Source organism: Petaurus breviceps, unplaced genomic scaffold (genome assembly GCF_028583685.1).
Source record: "Petaurus breviceps papuanus isolate PSGF00001 unplaced genomic scaffold, PetGlider_PUasm1.0 90842, whole genome shotgun sequence".
In the NCBI taxonomy this organism is placed as follows: Eukaryota; Metazoa; Chordata; class Mammalia; order Diprotodontia; family Petauridae; genus Petaurus; species Petaurus breviceps.
The window spans coordinates 12,350,283-12,366,395 of record NW_027187358.1 but is presented as its reverse complement, the minus strand read 5'-3'; the positions used below and the strand labels follow the sequence as shown (position 1 = coordinate 12,366,395).

The window sequence follows — 16,113 nt, the reverse complement described above, 5'->3', positions numbered from 1 at the left end:
ATCATAATCAATATCAATTAACTTTTTAAAAAATACTGAAAAGATATAAGAAAAAGAGAAATATAAATACACCCTCCCTAAACCACAGTCTCCCTCTACTACCTTGGACCCTGGAGAGCATATGCTCAAACTTAATGTGATTGCTACAAATATTTCCCCCATAAGGTGCCCTTCTCAGTGTATTCTAGTCAATGGATGAGTTGCTCCCTGGCTTGCAGGATATGGTGCCTAGGAAGTGAGGTTGATGTATTGCTGGACTAGGTCAAACAGCTCAGCCTCAGGCCTGCCTCCTCACCACACAGACCTGAAAGTTAAACTTATTTCTTTGACTTCTGTTGTTTCTTCTGACTTTTCAAAGCTTTATAACCTGTTCTGTTTGTCTCTTACCTCCATTCACTTAGATCAGGGAGAAAAAATGAACTGCAAAAGAGAGAGAAAAAATAAAACTATCACATGCTCAAGTCCATGTTGTAGCCAAAGTAGGTGACCAAAGTAGGGAAAATAAGGGCCACTGGGGCAGAGATTAAGTTTGAATCCTTCCATGGCAGTCATTCGTATGCACTCTCAATTCCAGTTTAGTAGTTTTTTTACCTCTCTCTCAGTAAGCAGATAAAAAACAGTCACAGAATGCCTGTGTACATGCTCTAAATTAGGGACATCATCCCTCTATTATGTGCCATCTTGTGTTCTTTCCACTATATCATGCCTCTTCTTGGTTTATTCTTGAAATGATGAAAAAAGACCCTATCCCATGCCATCATCCTATACCCAGGAACCAGCAGCTCAAGACAAGTCAAGCAGGAGGGAGGAAGAAATAAGGAAGGAAGGGGAATGGTCTTATTTGGTCAAAAAAGCTTTTAGTATCTCAGTCTAGACTCTACCCCCCTCCTTTGATTAGCCTGGCATCATCTGCCTTCCAGGGGTCCTAGAGCACAAATTTCCCAGGCATCTGCTAGCTTGAATCAAACTATCTCTTGCTGGGAGAGTGGAGCAGGCAGAGGAAGAGAGTTATTGGACTGCAGTGTCTTTCCTCCATCTGGCAGACAACGTCACCTAATTTTTTTTTCTTTCTTTTCCCCCTATTCTCTTTATGTAGGGATGTATATTGGTACATATTCAGAAGCAAGCATAATTTGGGGTGTGAGTGCATATGAGCACATTCCGGTATTGGCACCACACACACTTAGCATTTCTCAGGAGCACCAAAAAGATGAAGTCCTAAGGAAACACCATTCTCTTCCATAGGGACTTAAAGGAGAATAAGAACCTGAGGAAAATGCACAATGACGCCTTGAGAGGGGCCACTGGACCCAGTGTTTTGTGAGTATGGTGAAGAGTCTCCCACCACACCTTCCCTATCAGGGCTCAGGTGCTCCCATACCATCTTCACAATTCTCAATTTGTACCTGACAAGGGAGCTGTTGACAACATAGCCCTTATCGGGAACATGGTGCGGAAGTCTGAGAATACTTCTATATGTCATCTAGTACATGTCATTGGAGTAGGCAGAGAATGTTTGAGAAAGACCAAAAAGACCTTCCTGCCAAAAATGATCTCCACCACTTATATAGGACCAGGTGTAGGCCTCTCGTGATATTTGGAGCATTCAGTTATCATGAGCCTCACACACACACACACACACACACACACACACAATAATAGTTTCATTATTGCTCCTCAAATGGAGGCACTCCATCATTATGGAATTGTTTTGATGAAATACTGCCCAGGAAGAGAACACTCAGGAAGGCAAAAGGTAAAAGTGGTAAATCTCCCACTAAAATTGTGAGGTTGGAAGATTTGGTCTTTGGTGTCCTTGCCTCTCCTTATGCTATTTTTTCTCATCTCTGTGTTCTGTCTCCTAAATCCCACTAGCATTTTCAGTCTAAGATTACCTTTCCACCAACTCTGTATGTATCTTGCATGTATATGACTCTCTACATGTTGTCTCTCCCATTAGAATGTAAGCTCCGTGAGGACAAGGACCTACCTTTTGTCTTTCTTTATAACCCCAGCTCTCAGTCTGACATAAACTAAATACTTAATAAATGCTAGCTGAATGACTGATTCCAGGTACTCAGGGCCTCTGGTTGCCCAGGGAACCCCATTCCAATGTCTCACTGAAGTCTGTCCTCCCAAGGTAGTACCCTATCTTCAGATCTCTCTCTCCCAACTGCCTCTTGTAAGTTGTAGAACTCTAAAATGACCTAGGTTCAACCAGGTGAGGCTCACAATACCTAATAAATTGATCTCTTCTAAAGTGTTAATACCAAATAGCTTCATATGTATGCTACCACTCCCAGAGGTTTCCATATTTTGGCAAAACACAAGGCCTTAATCCAAAGCATTGATCCTAGAATGGTGAAATTTTTAGATATGAGTGACATGTCAGTGGAGGAAATTTTCTGAAACCCCATCACATGAGCAGCCTTCTCCTCTTCCTGTGTGTAAAGCCAACACTGGACCTATCTCCCTTCTGTCACTTTTCTCCATATCTTTTTCACATTGCAGCCTTCATCTTGGAAGTCTATAGCATCACCAGCTGAGCCCTGACTTCTCAGTGACAAAGAGCCCCTGCAGACAGTTGATTCTTGACCCTTGCATGTCCCCTCACACAAGGACAATAAGTCTGATACTAAATGTAACCAGGTTACAGGAAAGTAATGAAAATGCACACTGCCCTGTTCCTGATGCTTCCTCCTATATGTTAATTCTTAGTTATGACTGATGAGAACCAGGGTAAAAACTGCAAGTGGGAAACACATTATATTTTTTTAAAAAACATAAATGTGTAACTGGGTCCCTGAAGAGTTAACAAAGGCATCAGCCAAGGTTCTACCCATTTAACCTGGAATTACCCATGATAAGACTAGAACATTGAATATAAAATTTCACTAGCAATTCATGAGGCTTATGAAAAGTGAGTAGTTTTATAAGATTGTTATTTTTGGGAAAACTACAATCATTGTTTTTTTTAAGATTTCTGCTTCTGATAATCTAGCACCAGAGAATCTGGATTCCAATCCCACCTTTGCCCTGTACTCCCTGCATGGGCAAGTCACTTACCATCCTTAGGTCTCAGTTTTCTTCTCTGTAAAATTAAGGAACTGGCTAAATTATCTCTGAAATTCTCTTAGCCATGTCCATTACAATGTAAAGGATATCATAAGGGAATATAAATTGAACAGTAATAATGATAATAATTGACATTTATATAACATTTTAAGGCTTATGAAGTTTTACTCACATTATTTCCAGAAGGTATGCTGCCCACAAGCAATTTTTTGTCTAATTGGACATGCAAGGAAAAAAAGGAAACAAAAATTAAAGCACCTACCTTATCAGGCACTGTACTAAGAATTTTACAAATCTTATCTTATTTGATTCTCACAACAACCTATGCAGGTAGGTCCCATTATGATCCCCATTTTATAGTTAAGGAAACTGAGGCAGACAGATTAATTGACCCAGGGTAACAATGCTACTAAATTCCTGAGGCTTGATTTGAATTCAAGCCTTCCTGACCCCTAGGCCCAGTATTCTATCCATAAACATGTATAAACAAAACATGAGTGGCTGCAGGGGAGTATATGATCAAGTTCATACAAATGGTACAGATACTAAGTGTTTTGAGTCAGATGAGGGAGAGATCATTCTGAGTTAGGTTGCTGATGAAGGCCATCATTAGAGGGGATAGGATTTCAATTGTATTTTGAAGGATGGATAGGATTTTGAAAACCCTTTGACTTGGATAAATGAAATTTATCTTGATATTTTCACAAGTCTGGCAAATTTTGAGAACTAGGAACCTGCTTATACAACCTGATTTTTTCCTATGTGGGAACTTTTCACATAGCTCTGCTGGGAGGGTAGCATTGGTTGCTAAAAGAGTTTAGGGCAGTGGTTGCTTTGGAGACTGCATCTTGCTTCCTAGGTAGAAGATAGCTAATGCCACACAATGGTTCTTAATAGAATAACAAACCTGTACTTCATGAAAACCTATCCCACTGAGCTTTATCAATCATGGAACAAGGCTTCAGAGGCCCTGAATGCTTTCCCCTGGAGTAGCATACAAAAGATGATGGCATTGCATGAACCTGCCATCTCAGAACACAAGTAATTTCACTTCTCCTAAATGCCAAATGTTATGTTCAGACACAGGCACAGGCAGGTATTCAGGGCTGAGACAAAAGCTTAAAGGACAAAATAATGGCTCTTTAAGAACAATTAAAAATAAGATATCACTGCTATAAGTTTATATCCAGTGAGATTGACAGAGACACTATGGAGAACAAACAAACAAAAAGGCATACTCCTAAACTTCGAAATAAAATCAGAATGATGTCATTGTCCTGGGAAGGTGTGAAGTATAAGAAAATTGAATGAGATAAAACAAACACGTTATCTTCTTTCTCTGCAGGGATATTTCTTCCACCAAGCTGGAAGCACTGCCTAGCTATGGGCTGGAGTCCATTCAGGTGTTAATTGCCACATCATCCTATTCCCTAAAGAAATTACCACCCCGGGAAAAATTTGTCAATCTCCTAGAAGCCACCTTAACTTACCCCAGCCACTGCTGTGCATTTATAAACCTGCCAACAAAGGAGTAAGTTGGGTTTTTTTTTTTTAAGAAGAAAAGAAAAGAAAACCAACCACAGTTGCTCCAGAAATTCACATTTTCAGACTAGCCAATGTCAACCCCCTAGAGTGTGTGTTAGGCAGCTGCATGTGAGTGGGGTCCCTATCAAAAGAGAGAAGAATAAGAGAAGGAAAAGAACTTTTTCTCTAGGGGAACACTATTGCCAAATAGTTAATTCACCCTACATCTGCAATGCCTCTGTCACCATTCTAGGCTAATTGAATTATAGCCTAATTTAGTCATTGCAAAATTGAGGACATAACTTGGCTCGTCAAAGTCTAATCAGCCCCATGCCTCCTCAGAGTTCACCATTTCCTTGGGGGATGTGGGGGGACAGGAGGGGGGGAGCAAGGCGAAAGAGGTTTAAATTAACACAGTGTCTTAATCTTCTAAGTAAAACAGACACAAAATACTGCAAAAGGGATTTCCTCAGTTATTCCTCTCCCAGGCATGCTGATGAGTGATTTCCACTTTTGTTTTCTTTAAACCCCAGGACAGGAGCCCAGAGAAGCTCACCCGTGATTAATTCTCTTAATAAGTAACAAAACTGATAAGAGTCAGCAGCTTACTTTGTTCCAATTTTGGACTCCTTACTGCCTGACTTCTCCATTTTCCCTTGGGAAAGGAAGCTTTCTGTGCCTGCTTCCCCATTCTCAGGGCCCAAACCTAGGACTCAAAGCAGCCAAAAGAAATTGGGGAGTGGGGGTGGAGAAAAGCAGGAGTATGAGACACTTTCCACAGAAATCCACCATTGCCATCAGCACTTTCTGTCTCTCTCTCTGTCTCTCTGTCTGTCTCCCTCTGTTTCTCTCTGTCTCTCTGTCTCTCTCTGTCTCTCTCTCTGTCTCTCTCTCTGTCTCTCTCTCTCTCTGTCTCTCTCTCTGTCTCTCTCTCTCTCTCTCTCTCTCTCTCTCTCTCTCTCTCTCTCTCTCTCTCTCTCTCTCTCTCTCTCTCTCTCTCTCTCTCTCTCTCTCTCTCTCTCTCTCTCTCTCTCTCTCTCTCTCTCTCTCTGTCTCTCTCTCTCTCTGTCTCTCTCTCTCTCCCTCTTTCCCTCCTTCCCTCTTTCCATAGTGTAGCAAACATGTTCACGGACTCTGGAATTATATTGTCCTGTCACTGATGCCCTATGTGTGACACAATGAGAAAGAAATTCTCTACAATCTCAGGGTGTTAATTACCTAGACATAAGACCTGCTCCTTCTTGACTTTGGAAAGTGCTCTGGACCAAACTGGGAGAGAATCAGAAGCTATAGAGAAAATGAAATAGATTTAAGTGAATCAAAATCAACAAGTATTTATTAAGCACCTACTAGGAGTATGGCACAATGCTAGGCACTGGAAATACAAAGACAAAAATAAAACTGCCCTTGACAAAGGGATTTATATTTTACAGAAGGATCCGGTATGTTCCTGAAAAGTACTAAAATTGGAGGTATAAGAAAGGCTCCCCTGTGGAAGGGACTCCTGAGCTGAGTCTTGAAGGAAGCTAAGATTTTCTTAGAGGCCAAGATGAGGAGGATGTGGATTCCTCAAATGTTGGACAGCACCAAGGTGGGAGATGAGATGCTGTATTTGGGGAACAGCAAGTAAACTAATTTGACTGAAATAAAAAAGTACATAAAAAGGTGATGCGAAAATAGTCTAGAAATGTGGGCTAGAGACAGACTTCATAAGGCTTTAAATGCCAGGCTGAAGAGTTTGCACTTTGTCCTAGAAGGCCTAAAGAACCAGCAAAGGGTCCTGAAGTGGAGAGGTTTAAATGGGGGGCATGGTCAGATGAGTGAGTGCCTTAGGAAGATTATTTTGGTGGATTGATGAGGGAAGGAACAATAATAGTCCAGACAAAAAGTGATGAGGGACTGAACTAAGGTGGTAGCTATGAGTGGACAGAAGTGGGAAGATACGAGAGATGTTGCATGGGGAGAAAATCATCCAGACTTGACAACTAATTGGATGGGTGGGGGGAATGAATGAAATTACTTTTGAGTTAAAGATGACACATATATCACCACTGTGAGCAATTGGAAAGATGGTTGCTCTCTGAACAAAAATAGGGAAGTTTAGAGAAGGGATAAATTTAGGATGGAAGATAATGAGCTCCATTTTGTATATAGTTTCAAGTGCCTATGGGACATTTAGGTAGAAGTGTCTAATATATAACTGGTAATATGAAACTGGAACTAGAGAAATTTGGAATGGATATATAGCCTTAGGAGTCATTTCCATAGAGACAATTGGACCCATGGGATCATCATTGGGATTATATAAATAGGTCAGAAAAAAATTTTAGCTACATTGAGTTAAAGGGGAGAATCAAAGAAGGGAGAGGACCATTGGAAAGGGCAATGACAACTTAATACAGAAAAAAGGGAAAGCTGGCCAGTTCTCATTTTGCTTCTATTTTCTCTGCCAAGAAAAATCTCTGTAATAAAAAGGACTCAACAAAAATGACCAATGCACATTTTATAATGAAGATAATTAGGGAGAAACTGAGAGCCCCTACCTGCCCTTGATGAGTTCAAGTTACCTGACCCAGAAAAATTACATCCCATTTATTGAACAATCTGGAGAAGGGTAATTAATGAGCCAATGTCAATGTTCTTGGAAAGATATTGAAGAATGGGAAAGACTAGTAGGATTAGAGAAGGGCAGATTTCGTCTTGATTTTGAAGAAAAAGAATGGAGCCTGCAAACTATAGGCCACTGAGAATGACTATCATTCCTGGCAAGAATCTAAAACATAGCATTAAAAAGAGGGTTAATGACCAGATAGAAAAGGAATTGGTGATAGCAAAAAAGCCAGCATGGTTTCACCAATAAGAGGACTTTCTTTCCTTTTTTGATAGGATTATTAAACTGGCAAATTGGGGTATGCTATAAATAAAGTCTACTTACCTAGTTAAACATTTAAGAATCTATTGTATTCTCCTGTGGAAAGTTGGAGAAATGTGTGTGGATTGTATAACTGTTTGAAATAGGAGGAGGTTAAAAGTTTGGCTAGAAAGAGTAGCCCCATATCAACTTGGAAAGAGGTATCCAGTGAAATGTCTCTAGACTCTGTGCTTGGCCTTGGGCTATTTCATATTTGTATTAATGATCTGTTGACACAAACCTGGGAGGGATCACCAACATATTAGATGAAAGGGGAAAGATTTTAAAATATCTGAACTGGATAGAGCAATGGGCCAATTTCCTAGGTATAAATGGAAGGTCTCGTATTTGGTTCAAAAAAGCAACTTCACAAGTTTGTATTGACAATCACTTGTTTATGTATAACTGTTTGCATGTTGTCTACCCATTAGACTGGGAGCAACTTAAGAGCAAGGACTATCTTTTGGATTTCTTTGTATACCTAGTATTTAATGCAATGTGTGGAGCATGGTAGGTATTTAATAAATGTCTGTTGACTGACAATTATCAAATAAAGAAAAGAAGGGTATTTAAATAGTTTTTCTTTAAAAAATTACCCAGGAGGGCGGCCAGGTAGCACAGCGAGTAAGAGCACCGGCTCCAGTGTCGGCATGACCTGGGGATCGAATCCAGGCTCAGAAACCTATTACCCACCCAGAAACATCTGAAATCAGATTTGAACTCAAGAAGATAAATTGAATTTCTTACTCCAGGCCTCGCACTCTGTCCACCATGCCACCCCATTAAAAAAAAGTACAGGAGGGTGATCAGAACAATGAGGAGTCTTGGGGCCATGAGGATTAGTTGAAGGAAATGAGAAAGTTGAAAATGGAGAAGACTGTATAGCTATATTCAAGTATATGAAGTGATGTCATGTGAAAGAAGGATCAAATTTGTTGTTCTGGCTTCTAGAGAGGAAGTGGGGGACAAAGGAACAGATATTTATTCAGTGCCTACTATGTGTCTAACAAACATACTTATCCAAAATGGGCTGCGTTCATAGGTAATGGGTTCCTCCTCAAATGAGGTCTTCGAGGACAAGCTGGATGTATATGAGTCTGGTTTATGGAAAAGCAGAATTTTTGTGCTGGCAACACAAATAAATTTAAGACAGAACCTTTGCCCTCAAAGAGCTGGGAGAAAAGAAGACAGACATAATGCTTAACATAGGATCATATAAAATTAGGTAGGTATTTAAAAATGATTTTTGATGATGATGATTCCCATAATCTTACACTTCCAAGGCTACACTGCCATGGAGGGGATGCAACAAACCTTCTGAGAAGAGTGAGACCTAAAATTCTGTTCAGGAGCTTTTGGTTCTATTTGTAGAAAAAAAGCTACCTCTGGAAGAAATGGGTTATGTGATACAAGTCACAAGTCAACAAGGATTCCTTTAGAGGCAGCTGGATGGTCAATAGAGCACCAGCCTGGGAGTCAGGAAGCCCTGATTGCAACTCCTGCCTCAGGCACTTATTAGGTATGTGATCCTGTACAAGTCACTTGCCCTCTCTATGCCTAGTTTCCTCATCTGTAAAATGGAGATGAGAATAATGGAAACTACCCAGGGTTGTTATGAAGATCAAATGAGATAATATACGTACAGCTCTTTGCAAAATTTAAAGCACTACACTAATGCTAGCTATTATTATTAGTGCCAGACTGAAGGAAATAGCTGCAAACTGATTCTTTAGATGAGGATTCCGGACTGAAGCACAGCCTCTCTCTTCCTAAAGCCTCAAACTTTCAATGCTGCTGGGTGTTAGAGGGCTAAAGTTGGATGCCAAAGGAATGTTTGTGCAACTTGGTGCCACAACCCTGACCTACAGCTGCAATGTACTAGATAACATACAGTTGTATTGAGCAGATAGTCTGAAAGGCCCCTTGGTATCTTTTATTAAGGTTTTAGTGAAGATAAAGAGGGTGATGCCAAGTGATAGCATCTGAAAGCCAAGAACATTCACATTTCTTTTCAACAGCAGATTTGTCCCCAGAGATCACAAATATCTGCATAATACAGTGTCAGGACTGGAGGGCCCAAAAACATTTGATCCAACATTTGGGGAAGCAACTGTGATACAGCAGAAAGATCAGAAATGGAGTCAGGAAACATGTGTTCAAATCCCAACTCTGACATGCACCAGCTCTGTAACTTTGGCTGTCATGCCTTTCTCTCCAACTAGTCAGCCAAAAAGCATTTATTAAATGATTACTATCTAGTCCCTTTCCTCAAACGGCTTACTTTCTAATGGGAGTAATAACATGCAAACAACTACATACAGATTAGCTATATACAGGATAAACTGGAGGTTCTTGTCAGAGAGGAGGAGCCAGTGCTAAGGGAGACCAGTAAAAAGCTTCTTGCAGATGGTGGGATGTAGCTGAGATTTGAAGGAAGTCAAGAAAATCAGGAGACAGAGGTGAGGAGGGAAATCATTCCCAGACATGGGGGCTAAAAGTAAAAAGATATGTGGAGAGGAATAGAGTGTAAGAAAACTGGGAAGGTAGGAAGGGGCCTGGTTATGAAAGGTCTTAAAAGCCAAACAGGAATGTGTACTTGATCCTGGAAGTAGTAGGGATCCATGGGATAGGTGAAATGGTCATATCTGCACTTTGGCAAGATCACTTTGATCACCTTAAGAAGAAGATGGATTGAAGCAGGGAGAGACTATAGGGAGGAAGCTATTGCAGTGGTCCTGCCTGTACTAGAGTTACAGTAGTGTCAGAGGATAGGAGGAGGTTAATAGGAAAGATGTGAGGGCAAAATTGACACCCCTCTGGCAATAGATTGGATGGGAGGGGTGAGAATGAGAAGTCAAGGATAGCACTAGGTTGACAGTCTGGGTGACCGGGAGGATGGCTGTGACCTCCACAATAATAGAGAAATGGGGGGCGGGGAATAGTTTGGGGAGAAAGATGAATGGTGTTTCGGATGTTTGGAATACCTCCTCCATAGCCTCTTCACTAAGCTCCTCATTGGCCACAATGCTCTGGAACACCAATCTCCTGGCTGGTAACTGCTCTCCCAGAATTCTATTTCACAAAAGCCCCTCTCATACTACTCTCTGCTTTATGGCTACCTCCACCACAGTCTCTTTAGCAATCCTATCACTGCTCCACCACCACCCCCACTCCAGTTCCGGAACAATGAACCATGATCAAATCAACTCTTACACTGGCCCTGGATGGAATGTGTCAGTCTTTTCCCCTAGGGCCACACTCACCATTGGTATAACATACTTCCCACTATATTGCTCCTCCCTCCCTCCCCCTGTTTAAATATAAGCTCCTTGAGAAATTGTTTTTGCTTTTGCATTTGTACCCCCAATGCATAGCATAGTACTTGGTACACAGTAAACACTAAATATTTGGGTTTCTAAATTTATTTCATTCCTTTATTCTCTGGGTTTCAGGGTCCCCATGCATGAAACAATTGGATTAGGTGATTTTTAAAGTCTCTTTCAATGCTAACATTTTGTGATTTCTCTATCTGTGAAGTGTAATCTTACAAGTAGACATGGAAAGGCATCTACCCATAATTTTGTAAAGGATAGTTCATTCCTAACTCTGACATTTAACCCACCTTCCCAATTTTGTACAAAGGGGTTTGTGTAAAGAACTTCTCTAGTCAACATGGCTGAAAAAGATGTGAAGTTATCTTGTACTTCTCCTAGGAAATATTGATATTCTCACATCTTACTATCCTCTGTGTTCTTTTTCTTAATCCATTTTCCCTTTGTTCTTAGCCCTAGCTTGTTCTTTTATATTCTTGCTTTTTCCTGATACCCACTGGCTAATCCATTTAGGAACCTGAGAGATGGAGGGGTGGGAAGAAAACATTTCAGTCGGTAAATATAAAAGCATGATAGATATCCAGACTAGAATTTAGGGTCCCAAATTCTCAATTTTTGTTCAGTTTTTGCAAAACAGACCTCAAGATATGATTCAAAGCCATGAACTTTTAATGGTTACCTACTTACCAAGGCCAAAGTAGAGAGGATAGTGGTGAACAGCAAGCCTTAATATACTACAAAGGAAGCTTTTAATGAGCATTGAGAAAACCATGCTTCATTGTGACAAATACAAGATTTTTTCTCTCTAGAGCCCACACAAAATACTTAGCATTCAGGAGTGTTTTATCTAAGCTGCGAACACTATAATGACAATTCAGAAGCCTTTAGTTTCCCACCAGGTAGCACTTCATTTAGGACAATGGTGCAGAACATAGATGCTGGTGTAATAGGTAAAGAATTTGGAGGAACAAAGCATAAATAGACATGATCAGATTTCATTTAAAGACCAAAAGCTTAACTCCTTCTTTCTTCTATTTTAGCCAGAATATTTCACTTTTCATTTTTGAAAACTTTTCCAAACAATGTGAAAGCACAGCAAGGAAACCAAATAATGAAACATTGTAAGTATTTGCATGCAAAGAAATACAATTCTGAATGCACTTCATTATTTTTGATACAAAGGTGTTTTTTTTTTAATATCAGATCAATCTTGGAAGGGAAAAGTGTTGCAAAGGATGTTTTAATAGTTGTAAAACAAGAATTTCTTTTTTCAAGTGTCACCTGTGCTAATAAGTGACATTTCTCTTGGGCTAGACAAGACACTCAAAAATGACACATTGCATCTAACTGATCATTGCTTAGTTATATATAACATTTCAAAAATTAATGGATTTATTCAAACCTATTTTTAAGTCACTAATAGCCAGAGGACAGCTTAATTTGGGGTGGTTTGATTCAGGAGAAACCTTTCTCCATTTGATGCATGTAGTAGATAACTTATAAGTTGGTTTTGATGAATTCTAGACTGTTTCTAAAGTCATCGTTACAAGTACCCTGGATTCATCTTTTGGAATAGGGATTTAAGCTAGCTAAATCACCAGCCTCCTTAAAGATGTCTCAGTGCCTAATCCCGGTGTCTTAATATTTTGAAGCAGAGGAAGACCACCAGAAAAAACAACAAATGTTTTCCTGTGTTGTTTCATGATGAGAGCAAAATAAAATTTCCCTATTCACCAAATGCCCCATTCCCCCCAAGTCACTGTTGGCAGTGAGAATATGGATCAAAATGACTGTCTGAGAGCTATATATAAAGAAATTTAGGGAGAAGGAAGAGACTTAGGGGTATTTATACACGGAAGAAATATCTTCAAGATACATGGCAAGGCACCCATAGTTTAATAAAGTGTGCCTTGTATTGACCTATATCTTCCAACATCATCCATAGTATATTGTAACTACATGTTTATCCTGTTGACATCTCAACCATTTATTTCTAATAGACTCACCTTCAAATATAGATGTTACTGTCACAGAAAAATAATCATCACCCCATCCTTACATTTCCTGAGGTTCAGAATTATCATTATATGCAAAACCAAGGGCCCTCAAGATAATTACTGTTTGCTCTTCCATATCATTAATTTTTTTCTCTTTCAGTTCACTCTTTTCTCTGCCTTTTTTAATTTCTTTTTTATCCTTGTCACGTCTTTAAAGGCAGAAAACTTATTAAAATTGAAATGCATGAGATGGGAACTGATACATCACACAGTTAATAAAGAGGCAAAGATTCCTATATCAAGTTATTTTCATCTCCATAACTGCACTTAGAGAGTACGATTATCCCTTTGGTGAGCATCTCCTTTCTCTCATGTGTTAACCTCTGTTTTCCAAACTGATCTATTATTATTCACATCATCACATCTCTTTGAAGACCCAGTTCTTAAGATGTTTTCCCCCCATCATTTTCTTATTTCATACTGAGTTGGGGCAGGGGAAAGAAGAAAAGTATAAGTGACCCACCATAATCTAAAATATTTGCAAAGATCTTGACAGGAGAAAATCAGCTTCTACAGCCCCTGCTATTTTAATAATAATCTATCCCTCCCCACCAAAAGGAATATTTACTGGGTCTATGTGTTTCATAGTATTATAATCTTGCCCAAATGGGTATTCTAGCAACTCCTTCAGAGTTAGAGCCATTTTTTTTACCTGGTCCAGATGAGGAATTTCTTCCCATTTAAATGTGCCCCTTAGGAAATAGAACCATTTTCATAGTTTCCCTTTGCCTGACATATACTCTTCACCATGCCTTTTACTTATCTCTTACCATCATCCATGTTCTTACCCCTTCCCTCAAATCCCAGGCCTCCCATATCTTCTAATCTATCACTGACCCTGCTTCTACATACTACACTGTTGTTGGTTCAAGACTGAAATCTTGAGGAAAGACAAGTCTACCAGGAGCTATAGCAGATTTTCAATATAAGCCTTGCAACAAGGCTTGTACTCTACTATAGAATAACAGCTTGATAGTAGTTTGGCTGGCAAATAAATGAGATAAATAGCTAAGAAAATGCCAAGAAAGGATTCTTTTGAGTTTAGCAAGCATATATTGTGTCTCTAAATTTGTTTTCCAAAGAAAATCATCCTCTGTAAACAGCTTCATTAAGTCTTCGCATCAATGTGCACAATCTATAAAAAAAAAAGTCTAAATGGTGTTTTATTTCTTAAAGAACTCCTACATCAATTCAGAGTTCTGAGATAATTTAACAAATAAATGTAAGACCAGGGTTTGTTGTGGCTTTTCTTCCTTTTGTTTCTTGGCTTAAAAAACAGTACTAAAGATAATTCTTGCATTTTTTTTTACTCAGAACCAAAGAAAATTTCTTAAGTTTACAACCAATTGAGATATTCTTCTTACAGCTATTCTGCCGTCTTTGCGGAGAGTGAACTAAGTATCTGGGATTATGACTATGGCTTCTGCTCACCTAAAATACTTCGATGTGCTCCTGAACCAGATGCCTTTAATCCTTGTGAAGATATCATGGGCTATGACTTTCTTAGAGTCCTCATTTGGCTCATAAATCTCCTAGCAATCATGGGAAACTTCACTGTCCTCTTTGTTCTGCTTACCAGTCATTATAAAATGACAGTGCCCCGCTTTCTCATGTGCAATCTCTCCTTTGCAGATTTGTGCATGGGGCTCTATCTGCTGCTTATCGCCTCAGTCGATTCTAAAACCAGAGGTCAATATCATAACCATGCCATAGATTGGCAGACAGGAAGTGGTTGCAGTGCCGCAGGCTTTTTCACTGTGTTTGCAAGTGAACTTTCTGTCTACACACTCACTGTAATCACTTTAGAAAGGTGGCACACTATTACATATGCCATGCAGCTAGATCGAAGGCTACAATTGAGACATGCCATGCTGATTATGCTTGGAGGTTGGCTATTTTCTATAATATTTGCAATGTTGCCCCTTGTGGGCATTAGCAATTACATGAAGGTCAGCATTTGCCTCCCCATGGATATTGAGACCACTCTCTCCCAAGCATACATACTGATCATCTTGGTAATTAATGTGGTTGCCTTCATCATCATTTGTGCTTGTTATATTAAAATTTACTTTGCAGTCCAGAATCCAGAGCTTGTAGCAGCTAACAAAGATACAAAAATTGCCAAGAAAATGGCAATACTAATATTCACTGATTTCACCTGCATGGCACCTATCTCATTTTTTGCCATCTCAGCTGCATTCAAAGTACCCCTCATCACAGTGACCAACTCCAAAATTTTACTGGTATTATTTTACCCAGTTAACTCCTGTGCAAATCCATTTCTGTATGCAATTTTCACAAAGGCTTTCCGAAGGGATTTTTTTCTTTTATTGAGCAAGTTTGGCTACTGTAAAAACAGGGCAGAACTTTATAGAATGGAGAATTTTTCAGCTTATACCTCCAACTGCAAAAATAGCTCCCATGGAGCAAATAAGGCCCCTCAAAACACACTGAAATTGTCCACTTTCAAATGCCAGTACAACACGGTCCTGGAAGAGACTTGCAGCAAAGGATGCTAGCCAGAATGTAACTGTAGCTCTGTAGGATCACCGTTGTATTAATACTACTAAAATTAAAACATGCTTCACCACTTTACTTGTTAGCTATCAGTGATGTTTACATGAAGTATTTGTTTTGTACAATTTGCTCTTAATGGTGGCCATGTGGAAGAGTGGATAAGGAGCAGTGAAGTCCTGGGTTCAAGCCCTACCACTTTGATGGGCAAATCTTTTAAGCTCTCAATGCAATGGACAATCCTCTAAGACTGTAAGAAACAAAGAGGCTGCCAGCCTGCATTGGTGAAGGAATTTCCTCACCTGAGAGATCTCTATACCATTGAAATCACCAAGGAAAGTCCCTTTCCTTGTCCTATTTGTTCTTAGATTCAGAGGGCTGAACTAGACCTCTAGAACATATCCATTCTCCTTCCATAGGGTGTTATGTTTCTAAGATGTTCATAACAATGTAAGCATCTAACATTTTTTATTTGCTTGGTGTAACTTTTAAGCACCCTGAAGATATCAAAATGTTACATTTGTTGTTTAATAAATGAAATGTATTAGGGAAAACAGATCTTTAGAGATACTATCTTTTTACTTTAAATAGAAGAAAATTTTGATGTGATATAATTTTACACTCTTTAGTGGTAAACCAATACAAATATGTTAACTCTCTGGTAGACAGGGGCTTTGTTTGGTAGTATCTGTACTTTATG

At 39.4% G+C, this 16,113-nt stretch overlaps 1 protein-coding gene across 1 annotated transcript in view; it reads left to right on the top strand.

Moving 5' to 3' along the window:
• Window positions 1-15,418, top strand: part of LHCGR (luteinizing hormone/choriogonadotropin receptor) — an 89,074-nt gene extending 73,656 nt beyond the window's left edge. The window contains exons 8-11 of the mRNA XM_069071795.1: window positions 1,246-1,320; window positions 4,421-4,606; window positions 11,883-11,963; window positions 14,266-15,418. Coding sequence (XP_068927896.1) covers window positions 1,246-1,320; window positions 4,421-4,606; window positions 11,883-11,963; window positions 14,266-15,418 — 1,495 coding nt within the window. The remainder of the gene's footprint in view (window positions 1-1,245; window positions 1,321-4,420; window positions 4,607-11,882; window positions 11,964-14,265) is intronic.
• Window positions 15,419-16,113: the final 695 nt, after the last annotated feature.